This window comes from Sphaerodactylus townsendi, unplaced genomic scaffold, assembly GCF_021028975.2.
Source record: "Sphaerodactylus townsendi isolate TG3544 unplaced genomic scaffold, MPM_Stown_v2.3 scaffold_18, whole genome shotgun sequence".
Taxonomy (NCBI): domain Eukaryota; kingdom Metazoa; phylum Chordata; class Lepidosauria; order Squamata; family Sphaerodactylidae; genus Sphaerodactylus; species Sphaerodactylus townsendi.
Genome location: NW_025950341.1, coordinates 1,160,289 through 1,180,754, shown reverse-complemented (window position 1 = coordinate 1,180,754; position 20,466 = coordinate 1,160,289). Strand labels below are relative to the sequence as shown.

Here is a 20,466-nt window from a genome sequence, read left to right as displayed (position 1 = left end):
CCTTTCTCTCCTGTAGGACACTCAAAGGGGCTTACAAACTCCTTTCCCTTCCCCTCTCACAACAAACACCCTGTGAGGTAGGTGGGGCTGAGAGAGCTCCGAAGAGCTGTGACTAACCCAAAGTCACCCAGCTGGCATGTGTTGGAGTGTACAGGCTAATCTAAATCCCCCAGATAAGCCTCCACAGCTCAAGCAGCAGAGTGGGGAATCAAACCCGATTCCTCCAGATTAGAGTCCACCTGCTCTTAACCACTTTGCCACTGCTGCTCCATCACACACATCTAACTAACACATCTTAATTTAGCCATGCTTAAGGATGATCATTCAATAATGTTCAGTATGTAATTCTGTTGTCTTTTGTCATGCTGAATGATTTCACAAAACCTTCAGAATACCAGCTGGATCTTCAGCTCCAGTTTTTAATGCTCCTTCTGTTCATTCTTTCTTATAGAGGATGGACACTACTCTGAGTTCTATGAAAGAAAAGGTCAATAAGGCACAGTCTGCTCTGCCCCTCTTTACATGCCTCCATGTTAAACCTGATGTATCAGAACTGATGTTTGCTGGTAGGTGTTCTGTTTTATCTAATCTATGTTAATCTGTATTACGTTGAAACAGTGTGTATCTATTCCTGTCAGTATCCATACCTGTCAGTGTCAGTATCCATACCTGCATGGAAGCATCTCAGCGCCAACGAAGTATGACAGCTTCCATAGGTCTTATCGATGGATGCAGGTGCCATTTTAAAGTGATAGGAAATGCCACATGTGGAGGGCTGAGGTAGTCATGTCCCACTGTTCCTTTTCAAGTGCCAAAATACCTCCTCCTCCCCACCCCCCAATGGCTGCGTTGGCACTTGATTGGTCTCTTGCCACATTTCTAAATTGGTTTAAAATGGCATCAGAGTCCATGTGGCAGACCTGTGGATGCTGTCACATCTAGTTTGGCCCTAGCTGTGTTGCAAATCCTTTCAACTTCTAGCAAAGGCCCTATGGATGGATCAGAATGATGTTCATGTATCACTGTGTAATCTAGCACCAACACACTGATAATGTTGGCTAGCACTGAATTGTAAGAGTTGTCACAATATGAAATTACTAGGAATGGATAAGGATTGTTCCTCATCTATTTTTTTCTCACATTTTTGTGGTGTGCACATATTTACAAAAGCCTGACCTGCAGATAGCAAAACTAAAACTAAAACTTTGGATTCTGACGGGATCCTAGGAAATGAATCCTTCTCTATTCATTGTATATATCACCATTCTGTCTTTTTGTGTGTTTGTTTTCCACAAATTATAACAGATATACGTTTGTATATAGATATAGGCCAGTGATGGCAAACCTTTTTGAGACCGAGTGCCCAAATTGCAACCCAAAACCCACTTATTTATCGCCAAGTGCCAACACGGCAATTCAACCTGAATTCTGAGGTTTTAGTTTAGAAAAAATGGTTGGGTCTGAGGCGTGCATTACTCAGGAGTAAGCTTGGTGGTAGTCGGTGGCTTTGCTTTGAAGCAACCGTGCAACTCTTTCAATGGGTGAATCACGACCCTAGGAGGGTTTACTCAGAAGCAAGCCACATTGCCAGCAACCAAGCTTACTCCCAGGTAACGGATTGCACTTTAGTTCTTTGCATGAAAATCAGTGGGGTTTAACAGCGCTTAACAGGGTTACCCATACTGCTTCCCCAAAACTAGGTCTTAGGTTTAATGGTAATAATAATCAAGAGCCCAGCTGACCCCGGAGGCCAGCCTAAGATGTGTAGTGTGTGATGGGGGGCGAATTCCCACATGATGAACTCTGTTTGTGCGTGCCCACAGAGAGGGCTCTGAGTGCCACCTCTGGCACCCGTGCCATAGGTTCGCCATCACTGATATAGGCAGTGGTGGGATTCAGCAGGTTTGCACCATTGGCAGAAGTAGTTCTTAAAATGGTGCTTGTAAACAACCAGTTGTTAAATTATTTGAATCCCACCACCAGAACCGGTTGTTAAATTATTTGAATCCCACCACTTCATATAGGACATTTTGAAATTTTCACTCTGACCTCCTTCTATCAGTCTTTTTCCTGCATTTCCTATCTGGCATATTCAATGCCCATGTTTCTTTCCCTCCTTATTAGATTAAACATCTTTCCTTGAAAAGAAACAGGGTCATAGAATATTTTGAAAATTTTAAAAATAAATCTAGTTATGTTCCTTCTTGTTGGATTTGGCAGTGACTTTTCTTTGAAAAGTTAGGATGCGGTATTTCAGCCCAGCCACAAACCATTTTCACAGTTCACATGATCTGTAGTATTTATTATTCAAATGGGTGTTGATCATGCCCAGAACTGTAAGTAATTATTATGAACCAAACATAATTAAGATGATTGATTTCTGGAAAGCACGCACTGAGTCACAGTGTATCAAATAAAACACAGGAATTGTTGACTAGAACAAACTCTCCAATGGTACCTGTGTAAAATTGAGCTCTTTGTTAAGACTTGTTCACAGATGGTTGAGCTAGAGTTGATGCAGCCTTTTCTTACCTGTAGATTACTTTTAAAAAATCACTCAGTGTGGGTGGCTTGTTCAGGCCAGTCCATTTTACTGGAAGGTTTCTCATAAAACTGCAAAACCTTTGAACGGTGTTAAAAGGGAAATACAAGAAGTTGGGGTTAGGTTCAGAAAATAGCAGAAACAGCTGACTTTTTCAAGCAAGAACCTTCAAGCAAGAACGTGTGAAGGAGAGGAGAACAGCTGTAGTACTAGTCCTATGAAATTACCTAAGCATGGTTTGTCTTTCTTAAGCTTGGTCTAAATACCTAAATAGTGGGGGGAGGTAGGCAACCTTTTTGGTCCAGGTGGCAGAGAAAAGAATGTATAATCTGTGAAGATAATGGCATTTCATCAAGCAAACGGGAACAGAAAAGAAGTGATTGTACTTGGCTGGCACACTTGGGAGCTTCGTTCCCTGCCCAGTGGCACTTCTAAGATCTGAGGTCCTACCTCAGTTATTTGAGTGGAGAAACAGCCCAGCAAACCAGACAAAATGGTCTGATATGCCACTTTTCAGCAAAAATGTTGGGAGTTGCTACTTTTGACCTAAGCCATGTAAAGGATGCAAGGCCAAACAAGAATGAAATAGTGGTTCAAACTGCATTTGCAAATCATGGTTTATTTTAACCATAAGTAAGCATTATATATACACTCAGTGACATAGGTATAGATCTTTTATGGGGGGTTCGGGGGAAAGGCCACGCCCCCACCCGCCCCTGGGGGCATGGCCACACCTCCCCAAGACCCACCCCTGGCCTCAGTGCTTATAAAAGCAGCTCTCCAAGGCCAGAGATGGCAGATTCCCCTGCTCTGCCTGCCCCGCCCCGCTCCCCCACCGGCTGGGCTCCCAGCTGGTAGCTGGCAGTCCCTTCTCCCTCCCTTGCAAGCAGAGGGGTAGCTAGGGAAAATGGAGCCTGGTGCAAAACCTGAGGTTTGTGGGGCCCCCCCATGGGTGGCTGCTGTGATGCTGAAATCCACCCCCAAACAGCATCACTTTCAATTATGTTTAAGTTAGGGATCCCAGATTATCCTTTTAAAACCATCTTAAAGGGAGAATCTGGGGTCCCCAGTTAAAACAACATTGAAAGTGATGCTGTTTTGGGGTGGATTATCCCCCACCCTGAAACAGCATCACTTTCAAGGTTTAATCTCAGATTCTCCCTTTAAATCCTATTGGAATCAGTGGGGGATGGGGCACCACTTTTGGGAGTCCATATCTTTGGACCTCCTGAGCCAACCTTCACCAAACCTGGGGGGTGTCAGTAGGAGACTTTTCTGATGATACCACCTAGGTTTAGCAAAGTTGGTTCAGGAGATCCAAAAATATGGACCCTCAAATGGGTGGCCCCATCTACTATTGTCTCCCATTGGAAACAATGGGGGATGGGGCACCCCCTTTGGAGGTCCACAACTTTGGACCCCCTGAACCAAACTTCACTAAACTTGGCTGGTATCATCAGGAGTGTTACTTGATGATATCCTGAAAGTTTGGTGTAGCTATCAAAAAAATGCACCCCCTGCAGGCCAAAAACCGAAAAAACACTTAAAATAAAAAAAACACAAATGGGGCGGAGCTTCGGACATGCAATGGGGGGGGTTGAACCCGAGAAACCTCCCTTACCTACGTCCTTGTATACACTGAGAAAATAACTAAGGCAGTGTGCTCACATTTCTTTTCTGTTGAAGAGACTCACTGCTGTTTTCTTTTAGAAGTAACCTCTAGAGGCAGGCCTCAACAAGTTACACTATGATGTCACTATACGTTTGGGATCAAAACCAGGGTCAAGGCAATAAACCAAGGCTAATACTTTGCATGGTAATGTGACATATTTTCACTAATTGAAAAGATATTCATATTAGAATGGGAAATTCCCACATGCCATTTTTTCCAGTTTCTTCTTTTTTTGGACAAAATGTGATGTTGTTTAACTGAAATAGTCATATATTTTCAGTGGCGTACCTAGGCAAACTGGAGCCCTGGGCAAAACCTGAGTTTGATGCCCCCCCCATGGGCAGCCACCCTCCCCCACCATGACCAAACAATGATTTTTTCCACCAGGTCGTTTCAAAGTCACCATCACATTATAGAACATACCCCAACTCACAAATCTGAACACAGCAATGGGCCATGACACACAGCAGAAAAATTTTTGAAAATATTTTTAAAATGCTTTCAAAATGTTTTATTACTGCTATGAAAACATTTTATGGTGTTGTATCTAGTCCCCCCAATTGGGGGAAACAGCATCACTTTCAATGTTATTTAAATTGGGGATCCCAGATTCTCCCTTTAAGGTGGATTTAAAAGGAGATTCTGGGCTCCCTAGTTTAAACAAGTGATGCTGGAATCCACCCCCAAACAGCATTATTTTCAATGGTGTTTAAACGAGGGAGCCCAGTTTCTCCTTTTAAATCCACTTTAAAGGGAGAATCTGGGGTCCCCAGTTTAAACAACATTATTGACAGAATGACTCTTTGTTTTGGGGTGGAGTCCTCCCCTGAAACAGCATCACTTTCAATGTTTAAACTGGGGACCTCAGATTCTCCCTTTAAATCCATGCCAAAGGGGGTGGATTTACTACTAATAATAATAACCTTTATTAGGCATTGAGGAGAATAAAAGAAAGAGAAAGAAAACAAAGCATTGCTTGGGAAGGGGTGGATTTAAAAGGAGAATCTGGGGAAATTTAGGGGGTGCCTGTTGTAAGGGGTGAAATGATTAAGATATCAGCACCAAAATTTCAGAGTATCTTCATGAGACCCTACTGATGATACCACCCAGGTTTGGTGAAGTTTGGTTCAGGGGGTCCAAAGTTATGGACCCTCAAAGGTGTAGCCCCCATTTCCTATTAGCTCCCATTGGAAACAATGAGGTATGGGGGCACTCCATTTGGGTGTCCATAATTTTGGACTCCCTAAACTAAACCTCACCAAACCTGGATGATATCATCAGGAGAGTCTCCCGAAAAATCCCTGAAATGTTTGTGCTGCTAGCCTAAAAACTGCGCCCTCTGCAGGCCAAAAACCAAAAAAACACTGAAAATACAAAAATTTCACAAACAAACCTGCAGTTTTTGCGCCCCCCACAAGGGAGTGCCCTGGGCAACTGCCCACTTTACCCAATGGCAAGAACGCCTCTGTATATTTGAATATAGTTGTAACTGAAATTCTGTATTTTCTATGTTTTGATGGCTTCTCTGCCACCAGGTATTGTCACTGGGAAACTCCCTAGTTTTTGTAACTTCTTTGTAATCTTCTCACATTCATCTTAGGAAACAAACAGATAATAAAGCAGGCCTTGGTCTGAGATCTAGCTTTGTGGTTTGTATGGAACCCCTTATGGGGAAAAACAGATAATTAGCATCATTGCTTCTCAGTAGTTCCACCAGAGCTTAGAACGTACTCTGACTTGTAGTGTTTCTGCAGATGAAAGGGTTTCTGACTGTGGAACATGCTTTTCTTGGCTCCAGTAGGAGGAGATAAGAGAAAATACTGTGCTGCTTGGGCAGAACTCCTCCTGTCTGCAGAACTGCTCTGGTGGATCCAAGTCATGGTCTCCTAAGAGTAGGATGTTTCTTTGAATACCACTTTTACCCAGTTCCAAATTCACTAGAACTAACATGGAAGTATTACTACACTGCCACTTGCTTTCCAACATGTTTCTTTCTGAAGGCTGTAATTGATTTTGAGCCAGTTCAAATATTATGGCTCTACATGAAAGCTGCCACAAGAATGTTTTGGCATGATAGCTACTTCCACAAATCAGTCCAAAGCTTTGTAAATTGTGTTCCATCCTGATAGGCCTGACTTTGCTCAGTGTCTCCATACTATTCTTTACCTTTAGGGTTGCCAATAAGTATGTGTTTTCCCCAGTGAACTTCTTGTGGAGACATAATTTTATAATTAGCCCTAAAACGAAATGACTTCTGGCCAAGAAAGAAAGAAAGAAAGAAAGAAAGAAAGAAAGAAAGAAAGAAAGAAAGAAAGAAAGAAAGAAAGAAAGAAAGAAAGAAGTTGATTTTATTTATCCATAACTTATATAATGGAAGTCCATACTCATAACTGTTATTGGCCTCTTCCTGGGTAGTTGATGTTATGTCTGTATGTTTTTATTATTGTTTATATACTTTGTCGAAGGCTTTCACGGCCAGAATCACTGGGGTGTTGTGTGGTTTCCGGGCTGTATGGCCATGTTCTAGTAGCATTTTCTCCTGACATTCCACCTGCATCTGTGGCTGGCATCTTCAGAGGATCCTCTGAAGATGCCAGACACAGGAATAAGATGGAAATAACTCTCAGGAAAATTCATTTTAGAACACACCCTTCTAACCTAGGCTCCACCACAACCCATGTTCTACCTACTTTATTTGCAATGTTTTAATGTTTGATATTCTGTTGCCCTGGAAACTCTACCTGGGTGGAAAGACAGTATAGATATGTTTTATATAAATGAAATAACATCACTCAGTAAGAAGCTTTTTGTGTTGGATTCTGCTTCTTCAACAAGTATATGATAGAATCCGAATGAATCCCCAACATATTCATTCTTTTATAATTAACTGTGGCTTCATTATTATTATGTAGCTTTGCTTCTTGAAGTTTTTTTTCTGTTGTCTTTAATGAAGAGCCAAGTCATCTATGATTATGTCATTTACATGCAAGGGACATGATCCAGGTCATCACAGAAGCAGTGTTAGTGCATGGAGATTCTCAGCAAAGCTCTATTTTCCAACCTGTCCTGTTTGCATAAACAAGCAGGCAATAAAAGGGGACCACTGGAAGAATGGGCATGCTTCCAATCCCATTTATAGCATTGCCTGGAGAAAGATTCTTGTGCAACTTATATCAGAAGGAGGGAGAGTGTGTGTGAATATCTAAGTGGTATGCAAAGGTTCCCAGTGACCCCTGATGGCTTGTTATGCTGCCTGCATGCACACCTGTGTAGGAAGACAGGAAGGAGACAGATTTCTGTTGAGCCTTTAAGAACCCTCCATCCATGGGGATCATACCTATTTTGTATTTTGTTTTGTTTTGCTTTGTTTTGTTGTGCCCTAAGCAGCGTTCTCTATTTTCTTTCTTCCGTACAGATTGGGTGGAATTCAGTCCCTATGAAATTGGGATGGCTAAATACGGCACCTTCATGCCTCCCAATTTGTTTGGCAGCAGATTTTTTATGGGAACTGAAGTGAAAAGATACACAGAGAACCCCTTGCATTTCTTAATGGGTAAGCAACTGAGTGTCCCCCCTCCTGCAAACCCCACTCCTAAACACTGAGCAACCTTTAAACCTTCCAGTAAAAGCTTACTGTTCAGTATTTAAGGTATGGTTTGTTTATTTCTGAGAACACTATAACAAAAGGAAATGTGATCTGTTTGTATAGCACTTACCCTCAGTGCTTCAAGTATCTCATAGCAAATTTGACTAAAATAGGTCAGTATTCCCACAGTGTGCTGTGTTAAGATGCTGGTCTGAGATGCTAATTTGCCAAGCGGTTTCATGGTTGAGATCTGAATTTGAGACTTGCTGATATTTTTGTTTGTTAAATTGAGTGTCACAACCTGTTTGAATTATCCTGCTTGGTATGTGGATGAGAGAATGGTTTTGACTGCTGTTTTAGTTTATAAGAGTTCTTGGGATTAGCACTGTGCATTGTTTTCCAATGCATCAAATCTCATTTTATAGCCAGGTCAGCAAGAATATGTTATGCAATGTAAAACAGGTTCTTTAGGAATGTTGTCAGTTCACCATACAGACCCTCTTCCTCTTATTTGTTGCTAGTGAGAGCTGGTCTAGATATTAGGTTCCCATAGTAAATTTCTCACTCTTCCAGAGTATTATTTATGTGAGCTGGACTACTGGCTAGTTTGCTTGCCTATGGCCCGTTCAGTGGCTGATGCTTGCAAGATAAAGCAATCAAGAAAAATCACCCATGTCCATGCAAATGCAACATTCAGATTTGCTCCAGATCTTTATGCAACTTACCATGGAATTATCTGTCTCTCAAAACAATTTACAGTGCAGTCCTAGCAGAGTTATAAACTTCTAAGCCCAGTGACTTCAATTGCCTATTGGTATTTGTATATACTTGCATTACTTAGCAAAGAACTTATTCCTACTAAGATTTATGGGTGAAAGTGTTATCCCTTTATGTGCTAGGAATAAAATGTCAGGGATGTGTTCAGTGTGCCACAAAGTCTCATTTGTATTTATTAAATATTCTTTGAAGTTTGAATTAAGTATTGATGAAGAATTATAGGCTCTTTTGCCGAGTATAATGGTTGTGTGTTGTCTTGGAGTATGACTTATGATAGTATGACTGAAATATCCTTTGTGAGGTAGAAATGAATGATAAAATATCACTTAATACAATGTTCAGTGTGCTTCACTTGCGTAATTATTATCAAATCTTAAAATTAATGAATATTTTGTTTTATTCAGGTATCTGGGGAAGTGCATTTGCTATACTATTCAACAGAGTCCTTGGAGTTTCCAATTCCCAAAATAAAGGGCCGACAATGGAAGAAGAACTAGGTATTATTATTTTTTTAAGTGACCTGCAATAATAATAAAAGTTACTCCCCCCCAGCATGTTGCCAACTTTTGTTCTTTCCTAGGAACAGCAAATGTTCATGAGGAAGAACCCAGGAAAGGAAGTTAGCAGCTTAGCAGACCAGGGAAAAATCTTGCACTCTTTTCCTGGGTCTTCTAGGGGACACTTGAACTACTCTGCATCAGATTTCAAGCTGTTGGTAGCTTATGAGCTACCTGTCAGAGGCCATTGCTTTAACTACTAAACAATATTGGCTCTCTAATGCTTTTCCTGGTGGCAAGGTGCAAAGTGTGATTAAGAGCACAGTGTCAATTTTACTAGTTGTGCTTCATTTTAATGCAGCCTAAATGTAAACTCCCTCTAATAATTTTGTAAAACTTGTCCAGCTTGTTCATTGGAAACCAGCTGAAGCACTAGGATTGTTTGTCCTTTAATATGGAATTTCACAAATCTGAATTATGAATGTGGTTGCACCAACATGTTGCTCAACCGTGCTATCCTAATTGAACTCAGTAGTTTAATGTGTTTAAGAGGCATTAGGACTTTATATCTAATTGGCCAAATGCATCTGCAAAACCAAATTAACGCATTGAAGCTCTTGGTTTCAACTGTTTGAATTAAAGCCAAGGTGTTTAAAACCAGAGTATGTGGCTTTGAGTCCTTTTTAGGTTGTTTCTTTTGTCTTGTCTCCTCATCCCACATAAATGTCTGCCACTTTGCTTTATTATATGCTGTTAGCATTTAGAACAGTTTGAGCATTGCTGAGTAACAGTAGATCTGGGAAGATCGCATGAGAAATATGTAAATCTGCCGTGACATAATTGTGATAAATCTGCATTGGACATGCACGTAGATGTAAATTGTGCAAGAGCTCAACTGTCGTAAAAGCTGTCTTAGTCAAATATACTTTGAAGGAATCTTTCTGTTTATATTCCCAAAGGCGTATCTCTCCCAATTCATCTGTGCAAGGGTTTTTTGAGCTATTGAAAAGTAAACCTACAATATTCTCTTTTCAAGTTTTTGTGATTTAGCAGGTTCTATGATGAATCTGTAGCAGTGTTCATGAGAAAATAGTCTGTTGGAGTATCCACACAAATTCTATAGAAATTAATCATGAAACTTTAATGAATTAATCAATCCTGAAAATAATTAATTAATTAATCATGAAAAAGCCCATTTGTCATGAAATTAATCATGAAACAAAAACCCATTTACATCACTCGACAACATGGGAATTCTGGGGGGAGTTTTGCAGTGACTGTGCTCATTTCTCCAGGGCTGAGGACAGAGGATAGGAATTGGTGAGAGGATATTTGCCCACCATTCATTGGAGTCCCATAAGGGGCCATTCTCTCACCAATTCTGTTTAACATCTTTATATGACCTCTTGCCAGGCTAATCCGGAGTTTTGGACTTGGGTGTCATCAGTATGCAGATGACACCTAGTTATATCTGCTGATGGAAGGTTGACCAAAGGCTGCCCCAGAAGTTCTAGCCAGTTATTTGGTGACTGTGGTTGGGTGGATGAAAGAGAGCTGCCTGAAGCTGAATTCAGTTTAGACAGAGGTCATGTGACTGGATTGCTGAAGGTTAGACTGGATACACTGGCTGCCAATCCTGGACAGAAGCTTAAGTCTTTGTCTAATTTGGAGGAACCAGGTTTGATTCCCCGTTCTGCCGCTTGAGCGGTGGAGGCTTATCTGGGGAATTCAGATTAGCCTGTGCACTCCAACACACTCCACCTGGGTGACCTTGGGATAGTCACAGTTCTTTGGAACTCTCTCAGCCCTACCTACCTCACAGGATGCTTGTTGTTCCCCTCCCCCCCTTTTTTGGGGGGGAAGGAAAGGTGTTTGTTAGCTCCTTTGAGTCTCCTTACAGGAGATAGAGAGGGGATATAAATCCAACTCCTCCTCTTCTTCTTGTCTGAAATATTTATGATACAGCCAAGTTTTGGTTTGGAATGGGAAGAACCAATTCCACAGCATCCTTTACCAGTCAATATGGCAGACTATGTCTGTAGTATATTAACCCTATTGAGGAATGATGCAGATGATAATGGGGGGTGTCCGCTCATTCCTTCACTAATGCTTTGAACGCAGCTTTATGTTACTTCACTGGTGGCTTCTGCAGCAACATTGGCTGGGTTCCTTGTTGCAAGGTATGAAACCTGCAGAGCAAACAGCCTTGGGGGCAAGCAGTAGGCGCACACAAACCCAGTGTCAGAGCACATGCATTTCTGGCTGCTTCCATTCTCATGCAGCCTTTTAAGGCAATAGCATATTTCTTCTGCCTTTTCTTTCCACAGAAAACATCAGACTGAGGCATATAGTGAGCAATGATTCAGACAGCGATGATGAGTCACAAGGTCCAAAAGGTAAGAGAAGTCATCAAACATGACAATTTCCACATGCCTACCAAAAAAATTTAACATTTCCCATCAAAGCAGGGTTTAATGGAAAGGAAAGAATAAGATTGTACATTAGTTGAGGTAAATGAAAGGAACAGGCAGGTTTTTTTGATGAAATGTTTCCTGATACTTGGTTCAAAGGGAATTAAAAACAAAGTCATTTAAATGTACATTTATGCACCCAGCAGAACAAATCTGCCTAATGTGAATGAGAAAGGGGTTTAACAAGTTAAAGTACAGGGAGGAGTCTGTACTTTCACTAGCTTTTGTTTATATGCACTTTGGGTATTCTTCAACATACAAATACAATAGGTAGCCATGTTTGTCACCAATAGAACAAGATTCAGGTTCAGTAGCACCTTAATGACCAAGTAGATTTCCAGTTTATAAGTTTTCAACAGTTCCCTTTGACAGATCTGTTGAAGGGAGCTTTGACTATACACTGGAAATCTAGTCAGTCTTTAAGGCACTACTGGATTTGAACTTTCTGTAAAGTATCAAGTGGTTCTCTATCAAAGTATAACAGGTCTGGTCCTTCTTGGAGAGAAAGCGACAGAGAGGGTGCAGGTTTGACTAGTTGCTGAGTTGGTAGGTCAGTTTTGGTTCTTCAGATGTTCATGTTTTGACGTCATATCAGCCACGAACCTCTGGATTGGGAACCTTTATAATCCAATGAGGGGCCAGTCATCTTCTGACCACTTGAACACAGTACTAAATGAGTTGTCTAGACCTTTCACATATTGCTCTCAATTTAAAATAGTGATAAAAAAAGATTTGGCAAATAAAGTTTCCCTCTTGCCTAAGAATTTTCCCTCCTGCTTATCCATTTAGTCAAACTAGCTCCACTTTCTCATGCCACCCATTGTCATGGAATGTTTTACTTGCATTTAACATTAATTATGTGAAGAGAATATGGCATAGCTCAGCTGATAAATATAGCTCTTATCAGACCAGATTTCCTTGAGCATGAATCACAGGGGGAATGGGAGATGGAAGTGGAAATGTCCAACCTTGTGGCTGGCCATTTCCACTTTAAATTCCACAGTGATTACTAAAACCTGTTTTTTTCTTCATAGGCTACCGGCAGTGCACCTAAAGATTTTGTGTGGGTTTTTCCCCCTTTTAGAACACCATTAGTTATTGCCTGTAGGCATTAGTTATTGCCTGTAGGCATTTGAAAACTTAATTAATATGCATCAACTAAAGCTTTCATTTATTAATTGTTGGGGTCAGACCATCTGTGAGCCATTTTGGATTCTCAAATGCTGTTTATCTCTGGTATGAGTGTGTAGAGCTGAATATGACTTGGGAAGATCTTATGAAGTTGAACACTATCATGTAACATGGCCCAGACAAATGGATCTCCCTTATTCCTGGTGTCAGTTCTTCCTTTGGCCCTTGGTGCTGGTGGATAAAAAACAACAACCCTGACCTTGTCAAAAGATTGATCCCACCATTATAATGCATAGGAAGTCCAGTTAGGCGAGGCTTTCTGCTGTGCAAACTGCCTTTTGCCCCATGGCAACCAACCAGCATATATGCATTTTTTTGTTAAGAAGTTCACCCCTTTCCCTTCCAGCTATTTTTCTTACTTGAATGACTCCCCAGCTATTACCTTTCCCAAACAGGATCCCAGTGCATGTTTGCAAGCCTAAATATGTGCTTGGGATTCTGTAAGGGGGGGGAAGTACCCGGGGATGCCCATTTAGAGCAGAAATATGGCCAGTCTCTGTCCCTCCTGATTTATGGCTGATTTATAAAAACATCGTCTCATGAATATTGACTTTGTCATGTTTTGTGTACTGACCATCACTGCTCTACTCATCTTCTGCATATAGGCTCGGAAAATCCTAATGCTGAAAACGAGCATCAGCGCAGCAGCCAGGAAAGCTGGGTCCAGAGAATGTTTATGGCCCTTGTGGGGGACAGCGCCCTCTTCAACACCAGAGAAGGGCGAGCGGGCAAAGTGCACAATTTCATGCTAGGCTTGAATCTTAACACATGCTATCCATTTTCCCCTCTGACTGGCTTCACTACTCAGGAATCCCTAGAGGAAGATGAACTGGATACTGCTGTGGCAGGTTAGTACATGGCAGTCTTCATTCAGCTGTTCTCACACCAAGAAACTAACATGTGATGCTCATCCTATGCATGCATATTTGTACACATCCCACTAAACCTCGTGCATTTTCCTCCCAAAGAAATGTATAAGAACAAAACCTTTGCTTGAATACAATATTTATTGCCAGGTTCATGTACAGAAGGAGTTTACTTGTTCCTCTAGGAATAGGATCCTTACAGGTCCAGTTCTGTGCAGCGTGGAAAAGGGCAGTGATCTGTCACAGGGCTTTGGCTCACTCTCAGTTGTTGGTGGTATAAGGCGATGGGCACTTCCTGAAACCACACCCCCAATGCTTGAGAGTTAGATTAGCCCCTACAGTGTTGCTGCAGGGCTCAACTTGGACCCAGCTGGCGGCGGCATGATAATAAAAGCAGCATGTGTAATTTGCTGGGTGTGGATTCTTTACTGGGTGTGCCTGTTGTGAGACAAAACAAAGATAATTTAGCAACATGGCAGCATGAAGCTATTTCTGCAATGGAAGATGATCTTGTAAAACTTCATATCCAGCTTTCTTTCTACTAAATGAAGTTTTTGTTTAAAAAAATTAAAAATAAAATGGATCAACATCAATACAGAGGAACAATGAAGCATGTAAATGAAACCTTAAACCAGAAAACCAGTGGTAACACATGATCACACAGGGAGCTGCCTTTTACTGAATCAGATCATTGGTCCATCAAGATCAGTAATGTCTACTCAAACTGGCTACGACTCTCCACGGACTCAGGCAGAGAAAACTCTTTCACATCCCCTATTATGTGATCCTTCAACTGGAGATGTCGGTGATTGAAGCTGGGACATTTTCATGCCAAGCAGGTGCTCTACGGTTGAGCCACAGACTCTTCCCCACCCAGGACCATCTTAACAGCATTATAGGTCCCTGAGCAAAGCAGTGTGTGAGATAAGTACATATACATGCACATGTGGTTGCAGAGGTGACCATGATACTAAATCAGAGGCAAATGACAATGTCCGGTTGTTATCATAAAAATTAACATTAATATTGTTCATTATATTTAGTAAAACACATGCTAAATATACATTTTTATAACAAATATTTGTAAGTTTAGTGTAGTATTTATTTATTAACAACAAGTCACAACATACATATCCCTGTGAGGGCACTGGGCAACTGCCCAGCATGCCCATGCATTAAGACAGCCCTTCCCCATCAATCCAGAGATTGAAATCAAATTAAAAAAACAACATAGTATGCTTATTTATATATTTATGGCACTGGCATCTCACCCTTCGATGCTTAAAGAGGCTAGCATTTAAGAAAACATTTCCAAATAGCAAATAAAATGAACTGATAAAATAATGAAACAATATGAAACAATAAAACAAATCAACACCTACCCCTCAATTCAACCAGCTAGGTCTTGGTAATCTACCCCAGATTGACCCCCTCACCCAGGATTGACTCCTGGGTGGCATTTTTCTTCCCCTGGCATTCAATATCTGTTCATGTGGCACTTGAGGCATTTTCTGTTGGGGGAAGGACTGGAAGAGGGGATAGATCTTAATAACCATGGTACTTTTGCAATATTCTGTAATAACTATTTTCTCTTTTTTTAAAAAAAAGAAGTCATCAAGGAAGATGGAACTATTTGTCATCATGGGATTGTAAATTGTACCCAAGTGTTTAAAAGCTCAGATAATGCCAAAACTCTGAGGAGAGCATTTGTTAATACAATTCACTCTTCTAAGTAGCCATATCATCATTTCCATCTGGGTTCTGCTAAATGTTTTTTTAATCTGCTCATAAGTGTTTACAGCTATTGACTCCAATTATTTACAGAGAGTACCAAAGTGGGCATCTAAGAAGAATTTTGGGGAATGTGTAAGTTGGGAAAAGCAGTCAGATGGCCTCTGTAGGCTTGAACTGGGCCATTTCAAAATGTTACTTGACTTCCTATGCATGATGTCATATAAGGAGGTTTTGTTTTTGCCCATCGGCCTATGGCCAGGCCTTATTTCAATTATTTCCTGTCCCAAGTCTTCATGAATGGAGCAGTAGTCAGTTAGCGGGGGCTGAAAAATCAAAGCACATGTTCTTTCAGTGGGATTACTTTGAGTGTTTCTTGGATCCAGTTTGAATAGGATGGACTGTGATTTTCCTTACTGAGTTGATCCTCCTTGCCTTATTGACATGCAGTTAAGAAATGAGATGTATTTTAGACTTCCATGCTGCTCTTGCCTCTGCACAGTTGATCTTAATGACATTAGGTAGCCAAGGCCAGTCACCATTGTTAGCTTAAAGTAAGTTTCATACAGATACAAGGCACACTATGTTATGAACCAACAAGTTAAGAACAAAGAAGAAAATAACAAAAAAATGTGTAATTAACATTTATTCCACAGTGTACTCAATTTTTAAGTTAAAATCACTCTATAGTCATTAAAAACTGAGACCATTTATGCACATGTGGTCTCCTTCTGGGGCCTCTCCCTGTAATGCACACATTTAAAAAACCTTCCTTCACAGAAAAAGCAAAAGGAAAAAGTGTTCTTTTTGCTTTCTGCAAATATTCTCACTTCTTCTGGCTTTCCCCACCCTCACAACAGCAGTTCCTCTGGCAGAGATAGAACCAGAAAGTGAAGGGGGGGGAGCGGGGGGTATATCCACATAGCTGGGGGGGTACTTCACATCAGGAGAATCCTGTTTGCTAAGAAAGAAGTTGGGAAAAACCACTGCAAAGCACACAACCATGCAGAAAGCTGTAAGTGTAAAAAAGACCTGAATAATAATTTAAAAATTCATATAGATAATGTAAATGGTTAAACAAAACACATAGCACAAGGACATAACATATTTCAACCAAAATCAGTCTTCCTCTGAGGTCAAACATGCATGCATATAATCCTAAAAATGTCAAAAAAAATCTTATTCCAGCCGGGAAGGTTGTATATGAATCTAAAAAATATTAAAGTTCCCAATCAATGTATTCAATAATTTTATATGCACTGAGGAAACCACATCCATTCAAGGCAGTGCCACCAAACCAGAGTCATAGGAAGGGAAAATGGCGCCTGGGGCAAAATGGTATCCACGTCCTCACCACACACACCCCTGTGCCCCCACCCCCAAACACATCTCATTTACCTCTTACAGTTAAAAGAACAGCCTGCTCCAATCCATTGGGGCTTCTCCAGACTGTGGAGGCTGCTCCAAGCTGCGGAGGCGGCCTGAGGGGAGGGATGGGGGAGCAATTCTCCATGCCTGCGCCCGGGGCGTTTGTTTTCTCCAACCCATGGTAGCTTTGCCTATGCACCAAACCACCATTTAAAATAAAGTGAAGCTTACAATATAAGTCTTAAATAGTTCTGTATACACTAAGAATCATTCTCATTCTTCTGTTTTGGTTTACACAAACAAATTCACTGTGATTTCTGCTTCAATTTGGGAGACAATGGTGATTTTTGAATACCAACAAACTGAAGGGAAACAAAACCCAGCCCATAAAACAAGCTAAAATACACACACACACACACACACACACACACACACACACACACACACACACACACACACACACACACACACACACACACACACACACACACTTTTTATTGCACAGTGCCTATTCTGGATTGTGCTGTTAATATATTTTAGATTCATATTTAACAAAGCTGGAATAAGAATATTTTTTTTGCCATTGTTAAGATTGTATGTATGCGTAACACTTTGACAAGTATTAACCTGGACCAAATCCTGCTTAGCTTCTGAGATCTGACAAGATAGGGCTTGCTGGGCCATCTATTTCAAGGCATCCAGAGATGCCTTTTGTCATTGGCAAACTAATTACAAATTGAGATATGTTGATTAGTTCATGCAAGCAAGTGTACCACAAGATAAGCACAATACTGAATAGTGACTGTCACTGCCAGTTACTTCCATCAGCCAGCATGGGTGTAGTGGTTAGAGTGTCAGATTAGGATCTGGGACATCCAGGTTTGAATCCCCACTTTTTCCCCGGAGTGTCCTTGGATTGGTCACACACTCTGAGCCTGATCAAGCTCACAGGGTTGTTATGAGAATAAAATGGGGGAGTGGGGAACAATGTAAGCTTTTTTGGGCTCCCGTTGGGAAGAAAGGTCAGGTATATAAATACATTTGTGTGAAGAAGTAATTTGCTCTGTCTGCCAGCCAGTGTCATAGAGTGACCAAGCATGGAATTTTATCCCACTCAGCCATGAAGCTTGCTGTATGAACTTTCACCAGCCGCTTTCTGTTAACTTATCTCAGAGTTTGTGTGAGGGTAAAATGGAGAGCTGGGGAAAATATGTCCACTGTTCTAAACTTCTAGGAGGAACAGCAGTCTAAAAACTACATGGATGTTGACTTCTTGTGTTATGAGACAGAATTTTACAAACCACTTCTGTAAGCCATTCATAATTTGTAACCCTCTACCAAACCCCCTTTTTCTTATCCTCAAGTGTATTAGATATCAAGGTGTTCCTCCTCCTTGATTACCTTGCTTGTTTTTAGGTACCTTTTCCAATTCTACAGAATCATTTTTTAGAAGAGGCAGCCAAAACCACTCCAGCAAACACACCATGGACATAAAGAGACTTTACACTACAGACCATTTTAAAATCTTTTCCCCTTATTCCTCAATATGGAAGTTGTCCTTCACACTGCCTTTTCAGACTGAGTTGGCATTTTCTTTGAGCTGTCCACCAAACAGTATTCATGTAAAAGCTCTGAGCTGGATGTCTTAGGTTAGCCTGATCTCATCAGATCTCAGAAGCTAAGCAGAGTCAGGGCTGGTTAGTACTTAGATGAACCCCTAAGCAGAAAAGGGCTGTGTCAAACCACCTTTGTTGAAAACCCTACTGGGTTGCCATAAATTGGCTATGACGTGATGTCACTTTACACACACACGTGCGCGCAAAGTTCATCATCCCCATACATGAAGAAGAGCTAATTTTTATACTCCGCTTTTCTTTACCTTTACGATGTTTCAAAGCAGTTTACAATTGCCTTTCCTTTCAGACCACAGACACCTTGAGAGGTAGGTGGGGCTGAGAGAGTTTTGAAAGAACTGTCACTAGCCCAAGTCACTCAGTAGGCTTCATGTGGAGGAGTAAGGAATCAAACTCAGTTCTCCAGATTAGAGTCCACCACTCTTAACTATTACACACAAGCACGCCTGTTTTGATTGCAAGTGCCTTAACACAGAACATGCATAGCATGACTTTGTTGTTGTTTTTGGTTCTGACATTGAATTCTGTTTATGAATCTCTGGTTACAGGCAGGGCGACCTTTTGTAGTCTCTTTCCTTACAGGAAAGCATTCTAAGAGAAATAATGTTTTAGGCTAATCCTTGCACACGTTTAAGCTGCAGGTTGTGACAAGAAGCACCTGGAAATAAGAAATGGGGCTATCAAAGATCTCTGTTTGTTGGCCTGTTTGTTGGCCTTCCAGGGCAGTTGGTTGGAGACTGTGTGAAACAGGATGCTAGACTAGATGTACCACCTGTCTGATCCAGCAGGGCACCTCTTATGACAGCGATGGCGAACCTTTTCAAGACCGAGTGCCCAAATTGCAACTCAAAACCCACTTATTTATCGCAAAGTGCCAACACAGTAATTTAACCTGAATACTGAGGTTGGCTTCGAGGCGTGCATTACTCAGGAGTAAGCTTGGTGGTAGTCAATGGCTTTGCTTTGAAGCAACCATGCAACTCTTCCAATGGGTGAATCACGACCCTAGGACTCAGAAGCAAGCCCCATTTCCAGCAACTGAGCTTACTCTCAGGTAAAGGATCATGCTTTAGTTTAACAGTGCTTAACAGGGTTACCTACACTACTTCCCCAAAACTAGGTCTTAGGTTTAATGCTAATAATCGAGCCCAGAGACCCAGGCCAGCCTAGATGTGTGTGGGGGGGGCACTCTGCGCGTGCCCACAAAGAGAGCTCTGAGTGCCACCTCTGGCACCCGTGCCATAGGTTCGCCACCACTGTCTTATGAGAATACTGAAATTAGCATATCCATAAGGTTGATCATACAGATCAAATTAATAATGAAAACACAGATTTATTTTCATCAACCCATGTTTCCCCACTAAAATTTCCCAGTGACACATAATGCAATTAGTGCTTTCTAGAAGCAAACTCCTTCAATTTGAAAGAAACCTCCAGGCATGAGAAGATGAGCTTGGTTCTGTCCTGCCTCAGAAAGAACATAACAACTGTGGCATAACAGAAGGACTAAATTAAACAAAGCTCCACAAACAACATTATGTCAGATGACAGATTTCTTCTGTTATAATAATTCTGTGTAAGAGTGCTTGTGGTTTGGTTAGTTCTCATGTCCCATCTGCCAAAAGCCTATTCCTTAAAGAACCATCACACAGTTCCTTCAACTGATTAGAAAATGCATCTAGTGTCTTTGATGTAAAATACCTTTAAAATACATTATGTGTTTACTTATCTAGTGATTGCGTCAGTCGGCACTGCACATTGGAGCACTCCACTTAATGGGCCGTTCTGAATGAAGCTCAATTGCTTCCTGATGGGATGCCCTCAGACACGTACTGCACTCTGAGTTTGCCCCTATCGCTATGTTAAATTTAATTGCACCAATTCCGTTTTTCTATTACTTCCTTGAATTTTTTTAAAAATAATAGGATCATTTTAAAAGATTGCTTCAAGGTGCAGTAGGCAATGCTGAAAGTAATGTGTGGCTTTTTATTTGCTCCTTGTTCCACATGGCATTTAGATCCTTGTATTTGTGATAGCATACAGTTTAAAATAAAATGTCTAATATACCCCCTTTTACAATTTGACCATTTCCATTTTTAAATTTTCAACAATTTTTTTTGACTAAAATGTA

At 41.0% G+C, this 20,466-nt stretch overlaps 1 protein-coding gene across 1 annotated transcript in view; it reads left to right on the top strand.

Annotated features, from left to right (window-relative positions):
* PLA2G4A (phospholipase A2 group IVA) overlaps window positions 1-20,466 on the top strand; it is a 105,758-nt gene that overhangs the window by 72,638 nt on the left and 12,654 nt on the right. Inside the window, exons 10-14 of the mRNA XM_048482461.1 lie at window positions 452-566; window positions 7,630-7,767; window positions 8,982-9,074; window positions 11,402-11,470; window positions 13,342-13,584. Of these exons, the coding sequence (XP_048338418.1) occupies window positions 452-566; window positions 7,630-7,767; window positions 8,982-9,074; window positions 11,402-11,470; window positions 13,342-13,584 (658 nt within the window). The remainder of the gene's footprint in view (window positions 1-451; window positions 567-7,629; window positions 7,768-8,981; window positions 9,075-11,401; window positions 11,471-13,341; window positions 13,585-20,466) is intronic.